Here is a 12,845-nt window from a genome sequence, read left to right on the forward strand (position 1 = left end):
ATGGCCAAGACCAAAGAGCTGTCCAAAGACACTAGGGACAAAATTGTACACCTCCACAAGCCTGGAAAGGGCTACGGGGAAATTGCCAAGCAGCTTGGTGAAAAAAGGTCCACTGTTGGAGCAATCATTAGAAAATAGAAGAAGCTAAACATGACTGTCAATCTCCCTTGGACTGGGGCTTCATGCAAGATCTCACCTCGATGGGTCTCAATGATCCTAAGGAAGGTGGGAAATCAGCCCAGAACTACATGGGAGAAGCTGGTCAATGACCTGAAAAGAGCTGGGACCACCGTTTCCAAGGTCACTGTTGGTAATACACTAAGACGTCATGGTTTAAAATCATTCATGGCACGGAAGGTTCCACCTGCTTAAACCAGCACATGTCCAGGCACGTCTTTAGTTTACCAATGACCATTTGGATGATCCAGAGGAGTCATGGGAGAAAGTCATGTGGTCAGATGAGACCAAAATAGAACTTTTGGGTCATAATTCCACTAAACGTGTTTGGAGGAAGAAGAATGACGAGTACCATCCCAAGAACACCATCCCTACTGTGAAGCATGGGGGTGGTAGCATCATGCTTTGGGGGTGTTTTTCTGCACATGGGACAGGGCGACTGCACTGTATTAAGGAGAGGATGACCGGGGCCATGTATTGCGAGATTTTGGGGAACTTCCTTCCCTCAGTTAGAGCATTGAAGATGGGTCGAGGCTGGGTCTTCCAACATGACAATGACCCGAAGCACACAGCCAGGATAACCAAGGAGTGGCTCTGTAAGAAGCATATCAAGGTTCTGGCGTGGCCTAGCCAGTCTCCAGACCTAAATCTAATAGAGAATCTTTGGAGGGAGCTCAAACTCTGTGTTTCTCAGCGACAGGCCAGAAACCTGACTGATCTAGAGAAGATCTGTGTGGAGGAGTGGGCCAAAATCCCTCCTGCAGTGTGTGCAAACCTGGTGAAAAACTACAGGAAACGTTTGACCTCTGTAATTGCAAACAAAGGCTACTGTACCAAATATTAACATTGACTTTCTCAGGTGTTCAAATACTTATTTGTAGCTGTATCATACAAATAAATAGTTAAAAAAATCATATATTGTGATTTCTGGATTATTTTTTTTTAGATTATGTCTCTCACAGTGGACATGCACCTACGATGACAATTTCAGACCCCTCCATGATTTCTAAGTGGGAGAACTTGCAAAATAACAGGGTGTTCAAATACTTATTTTTCTCACTGTATATATATATATGTAATCTGGTTATTGTAATGACCATAAGCCTGTTTTTTTTTTTTTTTTTACAAAATTCGCTACAGGCACTGATTTACATTTATAACATACGATACATTCAATTCACGTTACCATCATACTCACTACAACATTAATTTTAAAGGTGGAGCTGTTACAATTATTAGCTTTGTTGTTATATGTGCTGCTGATTGCTTTAATTATTATTAAACATAAAATTATTATTATTATAAAATTATAAGACTGTGAGCATCATGTGAGTGGAAATTAATCTGACTTGAATAACCTTCAGTATCTGTCAGATCTTATAACGCAATTTTATTTTAGATGTTTATGTTATGTTTTTTCTCCCTGTGTCAGTGCTATCCAGTCTCCCAGTTTTCCAGGTGTCACGTGTCACATGACAAATTCTAACCTTTTAGCGAACCAGCATTGCATGCAAAGATTCCCACTGCATTTCTTTTCACGCATTATCACTTGGCAACTTGGTGCACATGGAGAGAAGTATTGAAAGTGTTCTGTACAGGACCTGACTGATAATGTAGAACACTGCTTTGGAGAAACCATGGTACCGAATTCTTATTATAAAATACAAAAAAGTATTAAGGTGATAAACTTTTTATCAAGGTTAATTTGTCAGTAACAGTCCTTAACTTTGTGATTCAGAACCGAAGGCTTTGAAAAGATTAATTAAATAGCAATTAAGGGCCATATTTAAAGTTTGCAAATTTGTTTAAAAGATTTAATATTATTAAGGCTGGAAATGTTTATTATATCATGAGATTGGCATATAACCTCTGTGTAGTTCATGACTTTAATATTTTTTTAAAGCATTTAAAAACAGGGTTATTTTAAACGCAAGCACTCACCTTTAAACCCAGGAAAAATCTGTTTATCATAAAAATTTAATTTTTCTCAAATTAGGTCTGCATATACACACACACACACACACACACACACACACACACACACACACACACACAAATATATATAAAATTATAGCCTCCAACTGGATAAAAAAAAAATTATTTTACTTCATAATGTGAACAATACAGCCTAAAAAAAGAATTTTTTATTATCAACACATCTTGCTTTCAACCCAAAGAATTTGAAAGCTTGGTTGAAATGCATGTCTTACAAATTGATGATGAAGCTCTGCCTCTAAAAACGCTGATAACACAACAGACTTTGGTGAGAGACTCGATCTCTTACCTGCAGGTTGCTCATTAATTTCCTCTGGAACCTGAGTTCCTGTGTGACAGAAAGAGCCTTTGGCCTTTGTGGCATCATCTGATGTATTTTTCTGTGGGAGAGAAAGAAACAGTAAAGGTGTGACAGATTGCTTTTGGATGAAATGAAGAACCTGCTGCCGCATTTCTGGTTTAAAGCCATGGTGGCACTGTGATTTTCTTTTCCCCCTTAGGTAAAAAGAAAAACATACATTATATGGATCTTCACCTATTGTCTATCTGTTATCATTTAAAATAAAAATGACCCTGGAGGCATTTGTTTATTATTATCTGTATGAAAGATGTCATAAATGGCTCCAACTAATCAAACAATAAATACACAGCAAGAGGAAAATCAACAAATTCAGCTATTCTGATTGGTCTGCAGTGTTTGTACCAATGTAAATCAGAAAATAATATATTCTATAACATTGTGACTCAAAATGCGACCACTTAAAAATTAAGTGAATAACATGAATTATCTCATTATAGTGCCATATGTTTGGGTATGTGTAAACAGTCAGTTCTCAAAGTTGATGTGTTGGAAATAGAAAAAATTAATAAGGACTTCAGTGATGTTGACAAAGATTTAATTCAGATGGATAGATAACTAAGACAGAGTATCTCCAAAGTGGCAGGTGTTGTGGAATGTCCTTTTTTGCGGTGGTTAGTATTACCAAAAGTGATCCCACACAACAGCTACTGTAGAAAAAATTCTGAAAATGTTCATGCTGGCTCTGATAGACAGATTTCAGAACACATAGTGCATGTGGGCCTGAGTAGATGCAGAGAGGTCAGAGTGCCCATGCTGACCTCTGTCTACCACTAAAAGCACTCCAAATTGGGCATGTAAGCATCAGAATTAGACCATGGAGCGATGGAATAAGGTGGCATGGTCCGATGAATCAAACCATGGGAACTATGGGGAAATTGTTGGTCTAGAGGATGCAGTGTGATGCTCTGGGCAATTTCCTGCTATGAAATTGTGGGGCCGTTACATTTATGTGGATGTTACTTCCTACCACCTACCAAAAGACTGAGCAAGCACACCCCTTTGTTGCAAACATATTCCTTACTGGTGGCCTCTTTCAGCAGGATAATGTGTGTTGCCACAAAGCATTCTGATCAAGCATCTGTGAAATGTGTTGAACAAACAAGTTTGATCCATTGAGGCTCCAAACTACAAATTATGTTGAGGACTTAAAGGATCTGCCAATGTATTGGTGCCTGGCAGGACACCTTCAGAGGTCTTGTGGAGTAATTGCATGGCAAATAGGGACCTACACAGTATAAGGCAGTTGGTTGTAATGTTATGTTTGGTACTGCAGGTCTCTCGATTATTGGTTATATGTATAGTGCTCCTTCTTTCAGAAGTTGAGCCTTAAAAACAACAAAAAGGTACTTTTTCAAATCTTTTTTTCCTTTCAAAAGCATAGACTGGACTAGGAGAACTGCAAATTATGTGCTGTCACAGTTCCCAGTCACATTCCTACATAATTTTTCCCTGAGTGTTCATAGCATTCTCCAGGCCTGGCTTGTCACACACTTCACTTAACAATGTGGTTACGCTGTCTGACCACAGATCAGGCAATTAAACCAAAGTATTTTGCCTTTCTATTGCAGAGAAAGTGGAGCATGTAGAGAGGAACTGATACATCTTTTTAAAACTGATGTACATTTAGAAACACAACTGCAAGAAACTTTCTTGTTTTGTTTTGGAAATTAGAATCTCAGAATTTGTGGGAAACATTTTAAGCAACAAAACAAGTATGTTACATCAGACACTAAATTTTGTACCAAATGAAACACCCAAAGCGCTGCTGTTATAGGAAAATATTTAATGGTATGGTAGATTGAGGAAGCTGGTTTCTGTTTACAGAATATAACAGCATATCCCAAGTTTTCTATTACTCTTTATTTTTTTACAGTAACTGACAACATTACTTTTTGATTTATTAAATAATGACACAATAACATATTATAAAGAATCATATAGAATTGAAGACCAAACACTGCTGTGTCTGGTAGTATCTTGTCATAACATACATGTTACTAGGGTTTAAGTTTTGTTGGGGTTTTTTTGCAATTACTAGACAATTTCCATACCTTTCAGTACAGAAAAAAAAAGCTAGAAAGGAAAAGAAAGTACAACAATGGTTTCATGGTTTATCTTTAGAGACTTTTAATCCAGGTCAAGTGTCCTTGCAATGGCATATGAAACATGAAACTTCTCTGTGCTCATACTGGTGACTCAGAAAACATGTTCCAATGGAACGTGGACTTTGTTTACTAAATGTCAAGAATTAAGCAACAAGGCTGTAAGTTCAATATACTAACATAAGATATAATAAACAACACAGATTTTGTCTCAGGTATAATTCTTTCATAAAATGTATTAACATTCAGACAGCTACTCAGGTAACAAATACAAACAACCCAGACAAAAGCCCTCTTTATGCCCAGAAGCTCACTAACCTCATCCTCTGATGTGTTTAGAAGACCTTGCTTCCTCCAAGGCACGACACCACTGAGAATGAACTCTACTATCTTTGAGCTGCGAAAAACTTCGCCCACGTACCCGAAAACTTTATCCAGGGTGGACACTGAACTTTCTATTCCCTCAATTTTTTTTCTCTGCCGCTGGCCTTCTTGTTTCAAGTTCATCAGAAGGGCCACCGTTTCTTCACAAAGGGATCTGACCTCTGAAATCACACCTGAGTCACTCATGTCTTGATCTTTATCAAGAGGTTTCATGAAAGATTGTCCCAGAGTTTTTTCTTGTCTGAATTGTTCAAAGTTTTTCTCCAACGCACCTATTCCTTGGCATACTGATTCTAATTTCTGGAGCATTAAACTCTGTGTATTTGTGATCTGTTCAACTCTTCCTTCCAGGAGGATTATTTTCTTTTCAATGTGACCAAGATTTCCCAAAAGAGTTGAACTGGCCTTCTTTGGTGTCCCAGATACTGCTCCAGAGTTGTCCAGCTTGGCACCTTCATACATCTTGGCAATGCAGGTGGCCAGAGTCACCGGTTTACTCATGATTGGAGTAAAACACAGTTAGAATAACAGCTCAGGGGAAAGACAAAAATGCAGGAGAAGGAAGTGCCACTAATCCATGGGGCACAGAGACCAAAAGTTATCAGAAATGCTATTTCAGTCCCTCCTATCTTACTCCTCATAAGGCTTCTCTTTGGTGCTGTTGTGCCTCCCACTGAAACAAGCAGCTCGTCCAGAATGGTGTCAGTATGCACCAGAGACATGACACCACTTAAATAAACACCTCCACTCTGGTATCTTATCGCCACACTTCTATTTTTCCGCCCCCTTTTCTGTTCCACTCTATTGAGCTCGCTCTGTTCAGGCGCTTTTATATAGGGCCCAGAGCTGCCAAAGTTCCAGCAGTCCCTTGACGTCACTAAAACATTTAAATTTAACATGACAGATGCTATTGACAAGGAATGGTATTTTAGGAATGGGCATTAAAATTATAAAATGTAAAGTAGAACAGAATCATTTGGAATTATTATGCAGGTCTGTCTAAATCGGGTTAGTGGTTTTCCCTTGACAAATCTGTCTTATAATTTGCTATGACTTTGGGTTGACTCTTACTGTAAAAATAAATCCCTCGGGACATGGGTATGAAGATTATTCGCAAACTGGAATGTCAAATGTGTTCTCTCTTCAATCAAAGAATTTAATCATGCTGCCTCCTGCCAGGAAAACATTGTTAGAGAAAGAAAAAAAACAACTGATACCTGATACAGGGGCTTTCTTTTATTTTCACTAAAATAGAGGCAGAAAATAACTGGACAGAAGCATGGATTCTTGTCATTGTGTTTGCACAATACAGAACACATTTTGTGAAATGAAATAGTGCAGAATGTTCCTGAGAGGCAAAGCAGTTTTAGGTTTCATGTCTCTAGTCAGTTATCATTAGATTGAAGTTTGAATCCTGGAGATGCCACAAAATGGTACCAAAAAATAGAGAGAATATTCATTCTGTCTAGATGAAAAGGACAAGACGTCTTGACAATCACAATGCTGTCAGTTCATGTATACATTATAGGCCAGTAGAGCAACAGTTTAAAATTTTCAATGGCTTTTTGTGTCTTGAAGTACATATTTTACTTTTACCATCTGCTGTTTTGTGATTCATCCGCTGATCTTTTATTCAGATCTCTGGAAAAAAGGCCAGTACCAAACCTCAGAATCTGGTCCAAAATCATGTCCAAAATCATGACTCAAAAATCAAGTACTCAATAACAAATATTCCACAACATATATAAAGCATGTATGTAATATGATAACATGCATGTGCTGTCACTAAAAGATTACATTGCACTTAATAACAAATAGAGAACAAAAAAATCAGTACAGTAAAGAATATCTTTTGTTTTTATTCTATAAGCATTTTACATTGTTACACTGCTTTATTTTTACCAATGAACCAATTTATGTATTGTTCACTACAGTTATTTTACAAACACTGCCTACATGCTGTATACTATACAGTAGATATACCCTGTGTAAAAGAATAAGAATTTATCACTTGCATTCATATAAACCCTGGATTACATTGATATTATTATGCTATTGCAGCTACCTCAAAATAGCCATAATCCATAAGGACATGGCATCCCAGGATTAATTAAATTAAATTAATTTAACTAAATGAACATGGAAAACATTTGCTTTTCTCAGTATCACACAAGCTGATGGGCCATGCAAGTCAAGAGTTTTTTCCAGGAATAAGAAAAAGTTAGTTGAACATATGTTCAGCCGACCCAACCCACATTCGTTTCATTTTCTAAAGACGAAGCTAAAGTCAATTGAAACAGGAAGTGCAAAATTTTGCATAAGAAGCAGAGGATCAAGTAAAATGTTGTGTTATTTAGGATTTTTTCCCTCAATTTAAATATTTTAATTAAATTAATATTAATTATATTAAAATGATTTGAGCATTGATTAAATGATTGAATGATTGAATGATTAAAGCCATTTGAATGCAAAAACTTTTCACTGCGTTTAAATGAATATTATTTGATTAGATTGATGTGCATTATAGCTATAACTATAAAAAGAAAAATATAAAAACCTTAATTATCCTCAACTGTGACCTTCACAATAGATTATAAGACAATTTCAGATCTCTGGTTGCCCCTGAACACCACCAGGCTATTTTTTGTAAATAGTGCTGTTGTAAATTGTCTCAATATCCAATTCAAACTGTGTACAGAATGTACAAAATAATCTGACTCTTGAAAAAAAAAATCTGATTTCAGATAAAGTAATAAAAAAAATTATTTCATTAAATTTATATCCAAAGTACTTCCAATATAATTGTGAAACCTCCACATGGATTTCACAACATGGAAAGTACATAAATAACAGCAATAGTTAAGGACCTGCTTCCAGACTGTATGGAATCATCTGTCACAACCATGGTATTTAAAGCATAGTATACATACAACAGTGCAGGGGGTTAATAAGCGTTTGTACACACTCATGTGTCAGATGTAAGCAAGTGGGCTTTATTTATAAATCCTTCCCCACCGAGAGTATAGTTTTCCACCCTGAACTGGTGCCAGATCCCGAGCATTCTCTTTAGATGCATGTTATGTAATGAACAAGCAGTGGAAAGGTACAAGCTAGATGCTTTCATTTATGCTAGAATGTGACTCCATCGAGACCTTTCCACAGAGAGCATTTATAGTGGCTGGAATTCATCGTTACCAGTAGGTGTTAACTCAATTTCCCAATTCGCACATGGTACACGAGTGTTTTCGGGGCATGGAGGATATCAGGCAGGCAGCGACTCAGCTCATAAATGAATATTTTCTCACTTCAGCTGTGACTGTCCACACATTTACATGTGATGAAGGAGACTATGAATAGGAAAAAGAAGCGTTGACATCTCTTCATTCTGCCCAGAGAAATAAGTTTAAACCCTAAAATAAAGTCATTGTATACAAAAAATTTATGAAACTATATATTTTCTTATATTGTATTTGGTCTCTTGTTGAACACCCAATTAGATTTACATCCAGAAAATGTTCTGCTCTGCTTAGCTACAGTTTTAAGCTGGTAAGGCATAATGATTCAGGTAACTTGAATAGTCACAACATTTTAAAGGGACAGAATCAGCTGGAAAGAAAGAAACAAAACAATTTAACCTTTGACCTTTGATCACATTGACTTTCAAAGCAATAAAACTATAAGGCTGCCAGACAACAGGTGGAATTGCGAATGCAGACCTAGTAAAAATACTACTAATTTTAATATAGCATGTGACAATGCTTTAAACATGTCATTTTATTGCTCTTGAGCATGGGTTATAGATCTACTTAAGCCTTATATAAGCTGTTCATGACAACTGACCTAACCCTGAATAAACGTTTATAGCCTTGTTTACAATTTCAATGTCAAATTTACATTCGCATGTAGTTCTACCTAGGAATATATACGCAATTGTATTATACAAATGCATACAACGAGTGTTGTGTATCCTTTGATAGACCTCTGTATATATCCATTAATACTTACATCAATGTAATAACACCACCATTACAGATTGACATATAATGTTGCTTATTTTTATCTGAATGATTTTTAGTAAGACTAGTTGCCAAATTTAAATGTAAAGTTACAACAGTGCTATAACACACTATTAATTACAGTTATGTATATATTAAAATAAGGCATAATTGCTACCATTAATTTGTTTACAATGGCACATGACTATTTTGTGACTCTGACAAATCAACAAATTATAACATTCTTATGTAAATTGATTTAAAGTTTGGATGAAGATGTAACGTGACTTTATGTAAAATTAAATCTGGCCCTGGATTCAGATGTTATCAAAATGAATGAATGCAGGCTTTATGGGAAGCCTGCCTATATGTTTCTGTAGGGTTTCATTTTGGCAGAAAATGTTATGTAGCCCTATGAATACTTAAGTAAAGAATTAAGAATAGAATACAGCTATACAGTAAAACCTGCTTTGTGAGGTTTTATACTAATGAGGATCAACATGGTGTCCATTGTAAGCAACATATTTCTAAAATAAACTGACATTCCTAGCAGAGAGAATGCATTACGTTCATGCATTATGCAAAAGGTCAGTCATGTGCGGTATCTCGTGAATGCATTATAATCAAAAGTACAAATGACTAGTGTGAAAGTTCATATCTTGTCACAGCCATTTGCACTCCAAACTTTGCTCTAACGATATGCTGTGAGTCAAACGGAGGAGATTTTCCATGTCCTGGAGGACGTGAACCATGTCCCACTGTTTGTACATAGCAACATTTAGCCTTGACCTATGTGAGGTGACGGTTTGTACTGCCTTCTCTGTTTACAAAGGTCTTCTGTCCATCCAGAGATCTTTGACATGACAGGACACTGCAGCAGAGCTCACACTCAGTGGAATGTGCTCCTCCAGGACCTGAGCTTCAGATCAATTTACTAATTACATTTCACTTGTCATTGCTAGCATTTTGGTCTTGCTATTAAGTTGCATAAAAAAATTATCCTTAGTAACAATGAATCATTTTAGGATAAAGTTGCTTGCTGATTCCAAGATCATTCTCCTAAAAGGAGATTTACTCATCCATGTGAAAATATATATGAGGATGATTCATAGCTCAAGATTGATGGGAAAAAAAATAATACTAAAAATAACACTTTAAATGACAGTTAAAGCAAAAGCACCAGTCTGAATATCATAATCCTCTCTCCTACTGTGGCTTTCGCATGACGCAGCATCTTAAAAATGTCAATAATCTGCCTGAAATTGAACTTTTTCATTAACGATCTAACCGCAAAACAAAAGAAGAGCTTTGTTAGTGTTCCTCTCTATTCCCAATGCCAGTTTGTTATTTAAATGCAAATCCCGATGTTTCACAGCCCTCCTTTTTGCATATATGTGAATTCACACAGTGTAGTACCTGAATTCCTCAAAATAACCGCGCACTCTCTTATAAAGCTCTGCCATTATCTGGTGCTAAAAGACTCCATGTGCATGAAACACAGTAAGTACTCGATGCCATCATGCAAATTATATTAAAATAGAAAATAGATTGCATTCAGTTACCGTGAATTTGCGGATGTAGTCGGACACGCTGAACCCACTGGTGCTGAGAAGCAGAGATTTATAAAGTGATGTCCCCATGTCTTAATGTTTTTTACTGAAGTTCACAACATCTGGATTCTCAGGGGCCACAATGGTTGTGGACCCCGTAAAGGAGTTCTATCTTCCTAGCCCAGTTCCCCTTTGTCTGTTTGCAGCTCTTCTGACACAAGAGTCCCTTCAGTTTGGCACCAGGCCCAAAACACTTCCTGCACAAAGATAACAGCTGCCTGAGATTAGTATGGTATGCTGGAATTGTCAGGGTACTGTTTAGTTAGCGGGGTACAGATTTGTTTTTATACATTGGAACTGTCCCTAGAGAAGGTTTGTGTGTTGTCTCCACTATTATATCAGAGGGCAGAATAGGAAAGACAGGGACACTCTAGTCCTGAATACAGATAGAGTGACTGGATGTTTTTTCATAGGTTTCTCTCCTGGTGTGTCAGTAGCACTGCAGTGTGGAGGCATCAGCTTCTTATGGACAGATCTGAGAATTTTTTATATTGATATGGTTGCTTGTGTTTTATATATCCTTGAAACTCAAACTCCCTCAGATGTCTTTCATTATAAAAGCTTCGTGCAAAGTTCAAATATTTATTTCGCGATGTTGGTCAACATGCTGTGATATGTGATGCATCAGACTCACATATCAGATAACAACACAGATACAGTCATTAGAGGGGACGACGTTCTGACTAACATTTAATGCTTCTTTTTCTCCTTCTTCTAGCTTTTCCTCTTTTTCATATACGTGTATACAGTAAGTGCTTTATCCTGGTCAGGTCTGTGGTCAACCTGGAGTCTGTGCCAGGAACACAATAAACACAAGACAGAAAAGGACATGACCTGGTTGGGATGACAAAACAGTGCAATCAGAACATCCAAAAGACCGAGCGTGTAAATGTCTTTATTGTGCCCTGTAAAGGCGCTCCATCATTTATCATTTTTTCGCAATCTTCATTTTCACAAATTATGGTTGTGTTTTGCAAATATTTCAATGTATGAATCTTCTCAATTATTGAATTTAAATATTTAAGCACAAAAAATTTTTCTTTTCTTTCTCAAAAAGAAAGAGAAAGTGTATCAATGATTCTTGGCATGGTTAACAGGTCTAGCTTTTATAATATACTGTATCTTTTGCCTACACCCATTTTGAAAAGAAAAACCCTCTTGTATAGATCTATATTCAGAAACCTGTAGGCTAGAATGTCAGTTTGCTCTCACAAGAGGTGGAGTTTTCTGAGTACACAGTCAACATGTTTAACAGTTGTTAAAAGATATCTCCTTGTCTTGACTACTGGTGGTTTAAGGCTTGCATGGATGTGATAAGAACTGTCACCAAAAATAGCAAAAGCGATTTGCCCTTAAAATATTGCTGGGCACTTCTTTTTGAAAAACAGGTACACTGGAGCAGCAGTATGCTTTCCAGGTGTACCACAATCACATTTTCAGGGATCATATACAACAGGGAGCTAATCTTGCACATGATTATGTAATGATGAGGATTACATCGTGGGTTGTAGAGGACAAATGAGCGATTAGAGTTCTTATTATGGCTGAAGATGCAGGACTGTACCTTATAACAGAGCAAAACTGAGGTTGTAGAAAAATACTAGAAGAAACAATATGCACAGTATTTGCAAAGGAGAGAAAAATTGGGCTGGTTGGTGATAGATTGAGGAGAATGGATATAAAGTTATTTAAAAATGTATTGCAGAAAGAGGGGAGCTTTCAGTCGCATAATGCAGTTACACCTTCAATTCACCTTCATGAGTGATTTGTCTGAAAGCAAAGTGGCTTTCAGTGACTCGTTCTTTCTGACTGTTTATGAGGCTGTGCGCCAATGATGGACTAATATCAGTACACACACATGAAAAAAATTTATTTGCTTGGGTAAAAAATGACCCAAGCAACAAATGCTTAATATTGATTTATCTAAATATATTCAAAGCATATGATTATATCATAGGTAGCCTATGCTCTTTTTCAGATAAGCTTCAGACAGAAGTAATAAACATACAAGGCTCTTGCATACAACATTTATTAAACAAATTCTCGGGTGAATTTTCCAGAGATAAACTGTAAGATTTGACTGCCATCTAGTGGGTACAAACATGTCTCTCATTAGAGATCACTGAATAGCTGTACTGCATTGTACAATACGGAAAGTTAAGCAGATCCTGCCCTCAAATACAGTTTCGAAATAGATAAAAATACAGAAATTTAACTTAAA

At 36.7% G+C, this 12,845-nt stretch overlaps 1 protein-coding gene across 2 annotated transcripts in view; it reads right to left on the minus strand.

The window, feature by feature from the left end:
- Positions 1–10,786, minus strand: part of mylk3 (myosin light chain kinase 3) — a 37,595-nt gene extending 26,809 nt beyond the window's left edge. The window contains exons 1-2 of one of the 2 annotated variants that reach the window (XM_083550866.1): positions 10,577–10,786; positions 2,462–2,552 (exon numbers count right to left, since the gene is read on the minus strand). In XM_083550866.1, the coding sequence (XP_083406992.1) occupies positions 2,462–2,552; positions 10,577–10,654 (169 nt within the window). In that variant the 5' untranslated portion in view covers positions 10,655–10,786. Of the gene's footprint in view, positions 1–2,461; positions 2,553–4,953; positions 5,809–10,576 lie in introns of those variants that run through there. The other variant, XM_083550865.1, reaches the window with a different exon arrangement.
- Between the last annotated feature and the right edge of the window lie 2,059 nt (positions 10,787–12,845).

The sequence above is a fragment of the Silurus aristotelis genome, assembly GCF_946808225.1.
Source record: "Silurus aristotelis genome assembly, chromosome: 9".
Classification (NCBI taxonomy): Eukaryota; Metazoa; Chordata; class Actinopteri; order Siluriformes; family Siluridae; genus Silurus; species Silurus aristotelis.